The sequence below is a fragment of the Balaenoptera physalus genome, assembly GCF_965194825.1.
Source record: "Balaenoptera physalus genome assembly, chromosome: 4".
NCBI classification, from domain to species: Eukaryota; Metazoa; Chordata; class Mammalia; order Artiodactyla; family Balaenopteridae; genus Balaenoptera; species Balaenoptera physalus.
The window spans coordinates 71202891-71219187 of NC_138891.1; the positions used below are offsets into that span (position 1 = coordinate 71202891).

The 16297-nt window shown below is 40.0% G+C and overlaps 1 protein-coding gene across 1 annotated transcript in view; it reads right to left on the bottom strand.

Annotated features, from left to right (window-relative positions):
- Positions 1-16297, bottom strand: part of LOC309660383 (putative cation-transporting ATPase 13A5) — a 122823-nt gene that overhangs the window by 72051 nt on the left and 34475 nt on the right. The window contains 3 exon segments of the mRNA XM_082460975.1: positions 6345-6473; positions 7434-7506; positions 15710-15838. Coding sequence (XP_082317101.1) covers positions 6345-6473; positions 7434-7506; positions 15710-15838 — 331 coding nt within the window.

A 16297-nucleotide genomic window follows, 5' to 3' on the forward strand; every position in this document is an offset into this window, starting at 1 on the left:
ACATCAATATTTTTATCCCCAAACTTCCTCCTGACTTCCCTATTTCCCTTATGGTCCTACCCTTTTGCTAAGTCACAGATTTATAATCTTGGAACCATCTTTGATTCCTCCTCTTCTCATAATCTGCCTTTTCATGGAATGATTCTCCAAGTCCTACTGCTTCTTCCTGTGAGTGTCATTCTTGGACTCTTGCATCTAGGTCCCAGTGACTTCAATGGCAGTCGCTGTCTGACTCATGGTGGTTGCGTTAACAATGGATTAGCTGTGATTTGTTTAGCTCTCTGGATAATTTGAGGCTACAATGGAACTAATAAATCTTTTTTATAAGTAAGCATCTCAACCACAGTGTGCCTTGACGTCCTGAGTTAGGAAAAATCTCCAACCCTTCCTTCTGTGTTTCTTGTTTCCTTTCGTATCACTACCACACTCACAACACTTCTGACATCAGATGTGTGGGGAGAGGGTTTCTCTACAATCAGCGATTCTGTGACATTGGCTGGTTGTCCTATAATTTAACTCAATTCAATTCAATTTTGACATCATTTACCTGGAGATAGCATCAGACCCCACAGGTTAAGGGCTCAGTCCCACAAGACCGTTCCCACCCCATTCAGATGTCAATTGCAAATCCAGATTGTCATCTGTGCTTCTGACACATGAGCTGTAAATCTGAGGTTCCGATGACCCCTTCCTGGGTTTCAGTTAATTTTCTAAAGTGGCTCACAGACCTCAGGGAAATACTTACTTCGTTTACCTGTTTATTGAAGAATATGATAAAGGACATAGATGAATAGCCAGATGAAGAGACACATAGGGTGAAGTCTGGGAGAGTTCCAAGTGCAGGAGCTTCTGTCCCCTTGGAGTTGGGGTGAATCACCTTCCCGGTACGTGGATGTGTTCACTCACCTGGAAGCTCTTTGAATCCCCTACTACTACTGGGATTTTATGGAGGCTTCCTCATGTAGGCATGGTTAATTATCAACTCCATTTCCAGCCCTTCTCCCCTCTCTAGAGAATAGAGGTTGAGGTTGAAAATTCCAAGCTTCTAAGCACCGCTTGGCCTTTCTAGTGACCATCCCCCATCCAGGAGCCTCCAGGATCCCACCAACAGTGGCTTCATTAGAACAAAAGATGCTCCGAGTCCTCTTATCACTTAGGAATTGACAAGGGTTTCAGGAGCCCTGTGCCAGGCACCAGGGGCAGAGGCCAGTATATCTATTTTCTATTATCTCCCACCTCCTAACTGTTCTCTCCCCTCCAGTCCCTCAACCCCTTTAGTCATTCCAAACCATTTCCAGATGAATCCCATCAAAGCCCCCTTTAATTATCTCATTCTTTTCTCAAAAATCCTTAAGCTTTCCCATTGCCATTACTAACAAGGCTCAAACTCTCCTGCTGGATGGTCAGAGCCATGACAGGCTGAACATCCATGGCTGTTATTACTCTACACAGACTTCAGCTAAACTAGGCCACTGGCATATCCTGTTAATGACTCCCATTCTTTGCCAGGATTATTCCTCTACTTTCCCTAATGGATATACAACAGGATATTTCAGATACAATGAATATCACCTCAGAGTTCAAAAAGGATAGGTTTCAGAGACAAAATAAAAATGTTAATCACACTTCCTGGCTTGCAGATTTAAAAAGCACTAGAGTTTAAACTCTCATCAGATTTTTGCTAAATATTCAATTAGCAAGATAATATGTCATATTTCCTATTTGAGTATACTGTTATGTTGATTATAGTCATACAAATTTAGGTTTTATCTCTCCTTCTAGGTAATAACTGAGGGTAAGGACTTGGACATATATAACTTTTTACATTCATCATTTTCCCTACTGGTATGTAATACGTTCAAAATACATATTTTTTTTTTTTTGCTGGACGCATGGATGAATTTAGTAAAAACAATTACCCAGGTTTTTCTGTGATTGGTTTTTCAAAACTGGTCTTCTACCCTGATACAGTTTTTATGTCCTAAGGTTCAGGAAACTATAATATTTATATTAGTGTTCGCGAACATTCTTCAGGAAATTCCTTTAGCCAAGCATTTGCCCTAAATCATTTTCTTTAGAACAATTTTGATATCCATCCATTGTGTGGATTTATCAGTTGCATTCTAAATGGCTTTGTAAAAGGGATAGAACTTTTTGACAAATCTCCAAATCATTGTGCCACATTGTTTTGAAATCAGCCTTTGTAAAAGGCAGATACTTATAGATAATTTCAAATGTTTTTCTGCCTTTGGATCACAGAATATTAACCCACAATATATGATTAGACTAATATTAGTGAATACTTTCACACATACAACTGATGGTATTGGGGGCAGGCAGGTATTCGATCAATCAGAGAGTCATTTGGAGATAATGTTCCAGAGATGACACTCAAAGAATTTTTACACAGAGATGATTTTCAAATCTTTTTTATATTATTCAAATATTAATAAGGAGTCTTGTGCTTGGCCTTTCTTGGGATCTCAGGAAAGGATGGATTTGCCTACAAAAGTTTGGAGAGCTAAGTAGGCTGGAGAGTGTTTCAGAAAGAAAGACACTCATCGTCAACTGCTCAGTTGGTGTTCGAGACCCAGAGATTCTGGTTGCCGTGAAACGGAGATTCTCTCCTTCGTCCCCAGTGAGCCAGATGCCTTTATATGGTGACAGTGTTTTGAAAGGTCATGTCTTTGTTAATTTATACTTCTGGGACCACCAGATTGTAAACTACTTGAGGGCAGGGACCATTTCTTATTTGTCTTGTTGATTCCAACACACAAACACAATGCTGGCACCTAGCAGGCATTTCTGAAATTTTATTGAAAAAACAGATGAATGAGTGAATAAATGAAAGAAAGAAGTGAGTGAGAGAGAGGAAGAAAGGGAAAAAGGAAGAGAGGAAAAGATCTGATCTATCTACTGATTATAAGCTTGTCTGACAGGATATAAATGTGAAATAACCACTTAGGCAAAGTCCTGTGTGTCCAACTCAGATCACTACATACTTCTGTACATACTATTCAAATAGATCATTAATTCTAATGAGTAGAGGGAGAGGGGAGGGATTATGGCAGAGTGAATGCTACCCCTCTCCCCCATAATTATCCCCAAGAGAATGAGGAGCAGTAGTTTCAAGCATAGGCTCTGGGGACAATATGCCTGGGTTTAGGTGTTTTATTTTCTTCATAGAACTTATAGCTGTTGGAAATTTACCTACTTTCATGTTTTCTGTTCTCCCACTAAAGTGTCAGCTCCATGTGGGCAGAAATCTGCCTTGTTCACAGTTGTATCCCCAGCACCTAGTAGAGCGTCTGCTCCATAGTAGGGGCTAATAAACATTTGTTGACTGAATGAGTGAATGAATGAATAAACAAATGAATTCAAATCTCAGCTCCACCACTTTTAAGCTGTGTGACCTTAGGCAAATAAATTACCCTCTCTGGACCTCAGATTCTCCCACTTTATAGAGTTGTGGCTTGAATGAAATAACATATGTAAAATGCTAGCAAAGTGCCTCGTACATATACATATGAGAACTAAGAAAAATTAGCTATTGCTACCAAGAGAAAATTGCCCCTCAGTAAGGCAATAAGGTATCCCCTTATGCCTCTTGACCCCTCCGTGAGGAGCTAAATCTTGAAGGGGATCACTGTCTTGGGAGGCAGAAGTAAAGGACAGAGGACTAGCTTTTGAGTTTCGAAAGTCATTCATAAATTTGATAATGGATTTTAGCGACCACCTGAGAGTGAGAACAAAGCTTTTCTGTTCACCATGCCTTTCCTCTACTACTTTCCTAACCAAACCAAACCAAACCAAACCAAACAATACCCTGGACTGGGAGTTGGAAGAAAATCTAAAGGAAACTTAGATATCGTGTGTCTCTGAGAGAAGGGACCTGAACGAAATTAGGATATGGAAACATTCTAGAAGTGTCTAGAAACTGAGAGCAACTTCACCTGGGTCCGCCTCCTTTTCCAGGTAGATAGGCCCTGGATGCTTCCCAAGGTCCACGTGGTGTGAGGCAACAGAAAGAGGAGTGGGCCCCAGACCAGATGCCCCTCCCCAGTGCCTTATGCAACTTCTGTAGCCAGACCAGAGTCGGGAGGTCCTGCTAATTGATGGGGATGCCTGTACCAGATACTTCACGCCACATACTTTCAAGGATGGCCACATTTGGAGCCAAAATAAAAACGAAGTGTAGAATAAAGTTAAGGTTCTTGCACAGCCAAGCTCATGACAATAGGATGAGGTTATGAAGATGAGGAGGAAAAATCCCACAATGGGTATGTGCTATGAATGGGAATAACCAGGAGAGAGGAAAAGGTGATGAGACACAAAACAGGAAGGCAGTGGCTGAACCCACCCTCAAATCATCGTCCTTGCGCCTATGGTCCCTCACGCCTGAAAGCCAATGCCACCTCCAACTCTGACTTTTTTCTCACTAGCTGAGCAACCCTGGTCTCTTTTCACCTCAGTTTCCTTATCTGTAAATGGGGTATTATAATAGTTCCTAGTCTAATTTGTTTTATGCTACAATGAAGTGAGGTATAAAAGTTGCTTATAAAAATATAAATTGCTATAGAGATGTTAGGAGTATTCGCTATTCTTCCTACATAAATAAAGACTTCTGTATATGCAAAGGACTATTTTTGCACATGGGGAACTACCTGAGTCACATTTGTGGACACATGCCCAGAAATACAGTTGTAGTTTCAGGAATGTAACCCTAACTTGATTGTTCAATCAGGATCCTTTCCACAAATACATACGTGAGTGGGAGGATCTAGGCAGGATGTGTAAGAAAGTGTTCAGAGCGTGCTGGTACTTAGATCTATTTCAAGAAGTTAAAGAGAAAGAAATAGATGTATTTCCATTTTATGTGTCTGTTTCTAAAATTGACTTGATCAGTACTTAGGTTACATATATATAAATGCTGGTGACTTTACTTTTCCTGAAATAGACCCTCAGAAAAACCACTGACCATTTGAGGTCATTTTAGGTCAACTTTGCACATTTGTTAAAAGGCGATATTTTTGCCACTCCTACTTCTCTGAGACTCTCTGAGTTTTCATGAGAATCAGGGCAAGGACGGTCACCCAAGTCAGTAGACCCAGGGGAGTAAACCCTGCTGTGTGTCCTCCCCTGTTTTCTCACTGCCATGCTCTGTGTCGCCGTGAGGGGTGCTGTTCTTGGTTGGCAGGCTGCTGGGAATGTGAGACAGTTGCTGCCTCTGAGTGAAGAGCACAGTTTTCTCGGGTTTGAGGCTTATACTTAGGGTATTGTGGCAACATTCTGGATGAAGGATATGATCGGTATGCAAATCCTCATCACTGCCATTACAAGGCAGTTAGATTTTAACACATTAAAGGGATATTTTGTAATTATACTGAACATGTTTATGTTTACTACATTTTCCTGTCTCAATTTTAAATTAAGCAGACCCATTTTTCATGTGAAATCTACTTGTGTTGAACAATTTAGGAATAGAGAATGCCTCTCTTTATGTTTAGGTGATGTTAAAAAAGTTTTGTGCGTGTGTGGGTTTTTTTTTCCTGTCTTTACACCATTTGGAAACAGAAAAATGCAACAATCTGCAAGCACAATAGGCCAATACTTTCTATTTTTGTAGTGCCATATAGTTTCTTCTTCTTTCATTAAGATTCTCTGGGTATTTTCTTTTTTGCCTAAAGAATATTTTATAAATAGTGCCTTACTAATTACCCAAATTCAAATAGACTGTACAAAGTATAAATGAGGACAAGAATAGTTCAAACCATAACTAGAAAACCAGTTTTCTGCTCAGTGAGATCAACTGGAAACATGATTCTAGAGAACAGAACTATTTTACTGCCTTTCTGGAATGTTCAACTCAATCTCCTTCCCACTGAAAGCTGGAGCTTGGTTTTCCATCTACAGAGTACAGGGCTGGATAAAATCTCTATTTCCTGCCAATTGTGAGGTGATGGTTTTAGGCTGTGTTTTGTTTGTACAGGAGTTTAAATTATCCTTATATTTATGAAGAGACTGTGCATCAAACGTATGACGTTCCAACACTCCTCTGAACTCAGAGCATCCTATTCATCCCACTCATCAGGCGATTCATTGATCCCATGTTGTATAAGTCTTTCCTTCTAGTTTCGTGTGTCTTGTGGTTTGATTCCTATATTCTTAAACATTTCCTGTTTGCATATATGGTTTCCATCTGCGTGAATAGTCTGAGTGTGTCTTCCTCCTCTATCTCTCAATACCTTAGCATTGGTATAAAGCAGGTGAGCGTACACTGATCTGCTTTGCTCATCTGGCCTGGCTGTTGGAAGGAAAGAGGAAGCTTCATGACAACTGCGTACCTGTGAGCATGCCTTCATTCACCACACAGCTTCCATCAATCAGAACAGCATCGCATGGCAATGAAAGTTTTCTGGGAAGAATAAGAATATCTCTGGGAATCAAGAGACGGGATTCTAGCTCCTGCAAACCTATACAACGGCAAAGTTTACATGACTAGTTGAACTTTTCCTGTTTATACTTAACAATAAAAACAACTGAGAACTCTTATCAACTTGTTGGCCAAGAACTACCCTTGCATGCTCACCTGCTCCAGCCCCTTTCCACTCAACTGCAGAGTCCCAGAGAACCAGGATTAGGGAATTGATACCTGGGCCATGGAGAAGGATTTGCTCAGCAACAAGAGTGCCATCTTGCTCTTAGTGCCTGAGACAGCGCTCTGCCCACCGAAGACACTCAAGGGCATTGGTCAATGAAGGAATGCCCCTTGGCTGCTGCTTACTCTCTGTGGTTGGGTTTCTGACTGTCCTCCCCGTTCCCCCCACATCCCGTAGCACAATCTGTTCTTGGATTGGGGCCTACGTAAACACTCTAGACAACTTCTGCTGCCCAGGAGTGCAGCTACTCCTTGCTGAGAGTCATGGCCACCCCAGCCCAGGCTAACTCAGAGCAAATGCCAAATGTCCAGCCAGCCATCTATAAGCCTCATGCAGGCCTGGGTTCCAGATAACAGATTGAAATATATGATGCAAGGTCTGTTTGGAATTGTTAGTAGGGGAAATCACAAAGCCTTAAGAAGGCTTGCCCAGTAACATTCCAGTAAGTGAAATATGGAGGACAGAAGGAATTTGAAATAAATCAGACATTGGACAGAAGTGGTTCAATCAGGGCTGGGACCAGGGTGAGGCATGCCAGGTACGTAGGGTACAGAATTCAACGAGGGGCTCAATCTCAGGGTCCCGCAGGTACAGGCCAGCATTCTCATGACCTTGCCTCCTTAAAGTTTGCATCTATGATGCCTTGTTTACCTCACCTTAGCTGCAGTCCTCAGTTCAATCAGAAAACACTTTTTCTCCTTGACTAATAAAACAAATGAGACTGACTCCACTCTGAATACCACGATGCTGACGATGGCAGAACCCATCACTTACCTTTGCCCTTTACAATGATTGTAACCTCGACTTTGTTGTGATCCTCCACAGGGCTGTGCAGCTTAACTGATTGCTACAGATTCAAAGTCAGTGTTTAAATATCTAATATTTCCATATCCGGAACACCACCTGATCTGAATACAGTAAATGCTGAACCTACTGTCACAGCCAAACTGACTCTGGGGAAAGACTCAAGTCTACTTTCCAGGCCCCTGCTCCCCCGCCTCAACCCTTACTTCACTCAACTACCTACTTACAGCAGCAAATATGCTCATTAGTTTAATGCTATTTCAATCCCAAGAAAGGTGATGTGTCGCTGCCGCATGGACTCAAGCCAAGGAACCGAGACTTCCCTTCTTGAGGATGCATGATTAGACTGAAGAAAAGCAACGAGACCACTCCCGTTCTCTGTGCCTCTGTTGCCCTGTCTGTACAAAGCAAAGCTGAGTATGAACTGTAAGTGGCTTTCCATTGTAAGAGCCTGCGAATATTTAGGTCGTATTTTGATCGTAAGTGGAACAGCCATCGCCTCCTTTATGAACTGGTGGGTTTTCACACTGGATAATTCTGCAGACTGGAGTCATACTGCTCCGTTTGGAATCCTGGTGCTACTACTTATGAGTTATTTAGCCTGTATAACTCCCTTTTCCTCATCCAGAGGTGGAGATAATAGCAGTATCTATTTTATACGGTTGTTTTAAGTTACTTAAGGCTTAGCTTATTTTACTTAACCCTTTGGATAGTACTCATTACTATAGTAAGAGCTCAGTGAGTGTCGATGATTAATAAGAAAGTTGTTGTTAAAAAACAAAACAAAACAGTTATCTGAGTACATCAGCTGGAAAAATTCACTTGAGGTGGAATTCACTGAGATATGACCCTGACAAAGCAGAGGAAATGGAAGCAGCCTGGAGGAGTGGAGGAAGCATCTGCTAGGATGACTTAGGGGACAGGAAAACAGAGGTGAGAAGGGATGTGGTCCACAGAGTTCTCTAAACTGACTGTCAGGGGCGCCACGAGCCAGAGGGAGTACAACGCTGGACCAGCCGAGGCATCCCTGGAAGGCACTGCCCCTCTCTGTATGGATGTCAGTTACTCAGATAACTCTAAGTAGAAGAGGTCTGAATACTGTCAACAGTGCTTAGACACAGCTTAACATAATTCAAATGTAAAACTTCTTTTTAGATGTTAAATTATTTTTATCTGTTTTGTTGATGATGTTTAATGTTATAAATCTCATCAGGCTTGGACAAGCATTCCACAAAGTTAGGCATCTTTCCTCTCGAGAGAACACAATGAGTTCAGTGTTAATATTTATATAGAACTATTTATTATTTACTTCAGTTTTGCATGAAAAGCTAAACTTCAATCATTTGGACCAGTTGAGTGGAAGAAGTGATACTGGGCACATATTCATTGCCCTAACTTGACTTCTTGAGGCTCGCCTGTTGGGGCATTCATTTTAACGATGGGTGACAGTGAGAAAGCGGTTTGGTAGCAAGAGCACTGGATTCAGTCAGGATTCCTGTGTGGTGGGTCAGGCTTACCCACTAACTAGCCAGATACCCATACATAAGACATTTCACCTTATAAGTTAGCCGTTTCCTTTGTAAACAGACAACATTGAATTGGATTATTCTCAACTTCCCTTCAAGCTCTAAAAGGACATGATTTATTTTGCATATCAGAGATTTATTCAAAACCCCCAAGGCTTCATAGAAGAAATACCCAGAGTATAACAAATGACTCAAATTATTATTTTTAAACAGTTTAGAACTTTATTCAGTCACCATGTGCCAGGTGCTATTTTAGGCACTTAGAATGTATGGCTTGATTTTTTTTAATCCTCAAGATAATCCTATGATGAAAATGCTATTACCTCCAAAGTACACATAGCAAAACAAAAACAATAAAACAAAAAAACAGGGGCTTGAAAATGTTAAAGTAACTTGCCCACAATCATTTACTTACTAAGTATTAAAGTCAAAATAAAACCAGGTTCGTCTGACTCTAAAGTCTTTTCTGTTGATGAATAGGTTCTCTGAAAGTGCTTGAAAGCAGCTTTTGCCCTTTAAGAAGATAAACACCCTTCCTTACAAATTTCTTTAAGTTATTTTCTTGCTTAGCAAACTCTCTTAGTCAATGTCATACAATTTCAACTTAGCTTAAGAGGATAACACATTTGGAAGTGGTGAAGTATGAGTTAATAGTGCTTGACCGTAATTCTCAAAACTCATGATGGCATAAAGCTGGATTTGTTTATCAGACTTAGCATTCTGCATAAACTGCCATGCTTCTGTGCCTTCACTCAAGCTATTCCCTAGGATGTTTACCCCTGTTTTCTACTAGCCAAAGCTTTCTAATCCTTCACATAAAGCCCTGCTCAAATGTCATCTCCTCTCCATAAGTCCTTAACACCCCCAGGAAGAATTAATTGTCCTGTTCACTGTGTTTCTACCTGTATTTGTGTATAGATCCCATTTCATTAGAGCTATCTGTTTTCTTTTCAGGTCTCCCCTCCAAGTCAGGATGTTCAAAGATGGGACTATGTATTTATCTGTATCCCCTGTGGTGTATCACATAGTAGATCTTCAGCAAATATTTATTTAATTGAACTGAATTATTCTACTTCTCCCAGCAACACTACAGTAGGATAATATAAGCATCCTCTTTGAGCTAATGTACTCAGAAACTCTACCAACACAGGTTTCTATGACAACCAACCAGCTAGGAGAAAGCCAGCTCTGTGATGCTTGCCATGATTTCGAAGCTCGCTGCCTGATTTTCATTAGGCCCCCTCTGGCTTCTCCAGTCCCTGTTCGGTGGGACCAGGATCTGTTTCCAAGGCTAATTTGCATACTGTTATTATTTGGCATCTGTTGCTGTGTGTCCTTGTGTTTGCTCTGGCTGGATTTCCTCCAGAGATGAGTAATGAGGGCATTAACTCAGGTGTCTCTTGAGCCCAGCTCAGTCCCGAATCAGGCCAGATACTCTCCGTGCTACTGCCAGCAGCCGCCCGTGGAGCCAGTACAGTTCAATGGAAATGCAACTGAGTGCCAAGGTTGGCGCTCATGCCTGCACCAAATGCGGTAGAAAGGGACTGCGCTGCAACGGGGTGTTTCTCGGCTTAGGCAAGGTTAACCTCGCTGTGCGACATGATTTGAGGCTAGAGTAGATGCATGAAGATGTCTTATCCCACTTCTGCCAACACTTCCCCTCTTGCAATTTTCAAAAGCATGTATTTATTTAGCATGATTTGGAGATGGCAGTAGATGCTCTTTCTTCCCTTCCTCCCAGCCCTCCTCTGCAAATCTGCTTTTTGTTATAAAATTATTGAAAACTCATTTACTGCCACAGGAAGCTCACAGGTTACTTTGAGATTTTGCTCAATGGGACAGCGACTTGACTTGGAGTCAGGAAACCTGGGACTAAGGTCTGCAGCTGCCGTTCCTGGGTGAGTGTGAGCAAGTCGCTTTACATCCCTGATTGCCCCGTCCCTCCCTCTCGGTGATGGGAGGGTGTATCATATGTGTATCATTTCACAGTTTGCCAAGCCTCATACAAGCACATTCATTATAAATGTCAGAGTCCATTGCAAATTGTAGTGCTAAACAGATATTAATTGTTGAGGATTTGTGATTTAAACTGCAAAGATACAGTTTCAGGAAACTGGCCCATTCTGCATAGTGTTACAAGATGCCTTGCAGGTTGGGTCAGATAAGCTTTTATTAACAAATGCTAACTGCTAATGGAATTAGTGTCATCATTTCAAAGAAGTCTTTTGCAATATTGCCATCAAGTCTGAAATTCTCATGCCAGTCACTATTTTGAGTAAAGGCATTCAGGGATTCTTTAAGGTGTAGAATCTGCATGTTTAAATTTCATTAAGAACTTTAAAATAAATATTAAGAAAATTACAAATAGAAAAAAAAGAATATCCAGTTTTGGAAGAGGAAAACTTTATAAGCAAAACAAGAAACCCAGAAGCCATAAAGAAAAGGAAACATATTTAACTAGACATATTTTATAAATCTAGCAAAAGTCAAGGTCAAGAGAAAAAAGACTAAAAAATAAAACTTTTTCACCTATATGATGGATATAAACAGACAGTAAATAAAAATGCAAATCTCTTTTGGACAAAGGAAAGTATGTGTCTAATCTCACTAGTAATCAGGGAAATGTAAATTAAAACATCAATGAGATGCAATTTAAAAAAAACGTATTAGATTGAAATTTTTAAATGTCAAGCTATAACACCTAATGCTGGTGAGGATCTGGGAAAATGAATATTCTCATATGTTGCTGATAGGAGAATGAATTATTTCATTTGGGGAAAATAATATTACAGTATTTATTAATATCCGAAACATACATGTCTTTTGATTCAGCAACCTGGTTTTGATTGTTTTGCTGAAAAAAGAGATGCGAACACTAATATGTAAGGCTACCCTATATTGTAGTTATGTTTAATTCAACATATTTGTGGTGGCAAAAATTGGAGAAGAAACCCCTTATTTTCCATAAAGAGGAGAATATTTGAAAAAATTATGGTATACCATGGAATATCACACCATTATTTTTAAACATGATTTAGAATTATTTGTTTATAATGGTAGATGGCCATTATATATATTATAAAGTGAAAAATGCAAGTTCCAGATTAACACACATAGGACAATTCTGTTTGGATAAAACAAATTACTAAATACGTAAATAAATCTCCATATAAACTTGTACCTCTGTGCATCTGATAGAGTAAAAAGAGTGAAAAATACATTCAGCTGGTGATGACATTAATAAATAAATAAATAGATATATTTGAGATCTTGGTGCTTGAATTTGCCTTTGGTGTGTTCCTCTGTAACAGCTGTTAATTAAGCCTTTAGAATGCAAAACAATCATCTGTTATGAAACTGTTAAAAAGTGTAAATTCCTCTTATACTCTGGATATTTTGATTTAATAGGTAAGAGTTTAGGAACTCAGGAATCTCAAGTAATTTTCTTACGGGAACATTGCCCTCTGGCCTATAGTATCAAACCTAACTTTTTCTACAACACTTCCCCTACTCCTACACAGGAATTTCTAAATTTATTTGAGGTTTCCTTAAAGAAAGGTATACCTGAGTTCCAAGTGAAGACATGGGCATTGTTAAGGAATTTTAAAAGACAGACTGAAATTTGTCATAAAGATACAGATGGATACTGTGTATTGCTCACCTCTGTGTCTCACTGTGTATTTGGTTCACTCTTTTCCTCTCTTTCTCTGCAGAAGTTTTTTTTTTCTTTGCTTGTCCATACACAGGGATCAAGAGTGGCCACCCTGGTCCTAGCTATATGTCATTTTTCAGATCACTTTCCTAACAGAGTATGACCAGCAGCTTCAAGCCTTTATTCCAGGATCTCAGGCAAAAAGATATGTTGCCATCACGCCTGTTGATGGATTGGCTTTCACTGGTTGGGTGCCCCCTGTTCCAACTAGCTGTGCCAGTGGAAGGAGAAAGCCACATGGAACAAACCAGTTGTGGGCAGTCAGCTCTGGGCTCAGGGTACACCCAGTTTTCAGAGAAGAGGAGTAGGGTGGAGCGCTGGCCCCAGAATATGTGTATTTCGTTCCATACTTGTCTGAGAATAGGAGACTGGGAAGAGTAACCCAAGTTCCTGGGTCCAGCCACCCAGTAAAGTCCATCTGTGCTTCATGTTCTTGGGTTTCGTGAGCTACTGGTGCATATTTATAATCTATATCCCTTTTATGATTAAGGGAGTTTAAACAGGTTTCTATTATTTGTCCACATCCTGACTGAGTAGTCTATGTGGCTAGTTAGTCCAAAATTAATAGGGTCCTGTAGGAATTGACTCCAGTCTCCAAAACGTGCTCCCACATTCCCAGTGGCCAGAAAGTTTCTTATTAGTGTTTTAAAGTTTCCAAGAGCCCTTTTTTCATGCCTTACTGGTGGCCCTGGCAAAATGATAGAACCCTAAAAAGGTGGGACCTAAAGAAACAGAGTTTAACCTCCACTATTTACAGCTGAGGAAAGTGAGTCCAGGGAGGAGAAAAGAGTTCCCAGAGCCACACAATAAATGAGTCAGTGGTGGTTAGAAGCTCTGTCCTGGGATGTTCCTGTGCTACTTCCTTGTTCAGGTTATCCCTCCTCCCTTCGATCTCTGTGCCTCCTCCCATCTTTCCATAATCTACTTTCCCCACTCCAAGAACAGTAATAAAAACAGCAACAGCCATAACAATAACAAAAAGTAACATTTGATGAGTGCCTGCTATGTACCAGGAACACAAGTAATTCAGATGCATTGTTTCATTTACTTTTCTTGACTATAACATTGAATACAAACACACATATCTTACAGATAAGGAAGGTGACCATTAAAGTGTCAAGTAACAAATAGTGTCAAGTAACACAAATAGGAGTAGTGAGCGGGGGGGGGGGGGGGGGGGGGGGGGGGGGGGGGGGTGGGGGGGGGGGTTTAACTTGACTAGATAAGATCTCCCTGCCAAAGTCCTCAGAGCATTCTGTATTTTTCCTCAGAACCCTGAGATGGTTTGTGATGATATACTCAGGTGATTGATTGTGTGTGTATGTATTCCCAATAGAGGGAAGCACATGGGAGAAGACCTGTATTCACTGATGTTTGACATCAGCCAGAAAGCATACGAGTGGCTCGTAGGTATCAAATTATTCTATTAAAACAAAGATCTCTCAAAACCCAGGAACTAGAAATTTGATTTGGGGGCTTCACATTACATACCTCTACCAAATGACAAAGGTAAAAGTTTGGGACACTATAATTTCTTTCCTATTGTAGCTGAGCAGAAAGTGCCAGATCTTTTATTGTCTTGGTGTTTATTTTCCTTCTTTTGTTCAAATGCTCAGAATTCACCAGAGGGACAGTCACTCTGTCCCCTGACTTGGCAGCCAGACAGAAAGGAATTGTCACCATCAGAGGCAGGTTACTGATCACTGTTAATATTTTTGTGATTTAAATTTGTTCATGAAGAAACGCACTAGGCACTCATTTTTTTTTAAAAAAGAAAAAGCCAAAAAACCAAAACAAATAAATAAATAAAACAAAGCCCTTCTAGTCCTCACTCTCTAGCTCAAAGTGTCTCCATTGATTTAACTTTTCATTTTTAGGTCCTGTTTTCTAACTCCTTAAATATATATTGCCTTTCTTTCATTTCTCATCAAACACTTCATAGCTCAAAATTTGTAGCATCTAAAACCAGACAAAAAGTCAATCTTAGATCTAATATTTGCTGAGTGACTGAAATAGAGTAAAAATAAAAGTTCTCTTTCAGTTGGTTTTGTTTAAAAGCCTCCACATCTGCCTTACTGACATGGGCCCAGACTTTACTCTGCTGATAGCTAGAATTCACCTCTCCCCTCACACGTAGGTTTGACTTTCTTCCCCAGCTACGTGCTACTTTGGAAAGTGCTTTCTGCTAGGGAAATATTGCACATGCAATAGAATTTCATTTATGAGGAGCCAGAAGCCCTGACTCTGTCACAAACCCACTTTATGACCTGAACAAACTCCCTTGTTTGTTTCCCCTGGAAATCTTAGTTTCCTCTTCTCTAGATGCAGGATGAAGTTTGAGAAAACTAGGTGATTTCAACAGTTCAATAGAGTTGACAGGTGGCTACAAGTACCATTGTTCCCTGTGTCTAAAAAGCCAATTTCACAGTTCAGTTTTCAAAAATATACAACAAATACAGTGAGACATGCTTTGGATGTTGCCTCATAATTTAGCTTGATGCATCTTAAGCAAAGTAGTAGAACATTTTCTAGAAAGATGCTGTGAGAAAATGAGATTCAGAAGGGCTGTGGTAAGTAATATTCAGCTAGATCCCACTTCTGAATGTGTTGCTATACCATTTATAAGACTGATTTTCTTTAAAAGGAGGATTTTAAATGGCTATAAGATGAACAGCGATGGTAAGAGAGACGGAGAGGTACTATGCTGTCATCATTAATCCATCACTGTTTTCTTTCCCACCATGCTCAGACACAGCCTCAGAGTCCTTCTAAACATTGTATTCAGTGCAGCCATCAGTTGATAATCAGAGTTTGCAAAGATGTTTAAATCTACCTGGTATTCCTGAAGCCCTCCTCCTGAGGTCCCATATTTAGTAAGCCCTTGCTTTTTCTTTCGTTATGACTTATGTTTAACAAAGCAACTCTTTGCTGTCATTGGAAAGGCCATAGGTTTGGCTTCTTGTGCAGCCAGAAGCTAAATGGAATCCAACTATGATTTCTGTTCTTACCTGTCCCAAATCGTACACACTAAGACAATGGAGAGAACAGATGATGATGGCCACTGAGTATTCGATGTAACCTTGAGAGAGCCACAAAGTGAGGGTAAAGGCTTGAAACACGCAGCATAGATTTAAAACCTATGAAGGTATGAGAAGAGCATCTGGGTTACTTGCATGGACCATAGTGGCACTCAAGATGATGTCATTTCTTTATAGAATTTTTTCTTCCATTTTTACAACATACAACAATAGAATTCACTTAGAACCCCATTAATTTCAGTAGAGACAATGTCAAGCACATAAAATGTGATATAGTAGAAGCAAATTTATTTTAAGCACTCAGAGCCATGTCCACAAATTGATCGTTCTTATTTATTTTGAATTTTCAAAAATATTTGACCAATAACAAAATCTAACAATTTACCTTTTTAAACAGATGTACCCACCATGGAGGAGAAACATGATTCAGACTCTTTTAAAAACAAACTTCAGTCTTGAACTTTTTATTGCAGGTTTCTTTTTCATGTAATCACATGCTGCCGATGTAGTCAAGTTGTACAATGAAAATTAAAGATTCCACTTTTATCCAGGTCATTC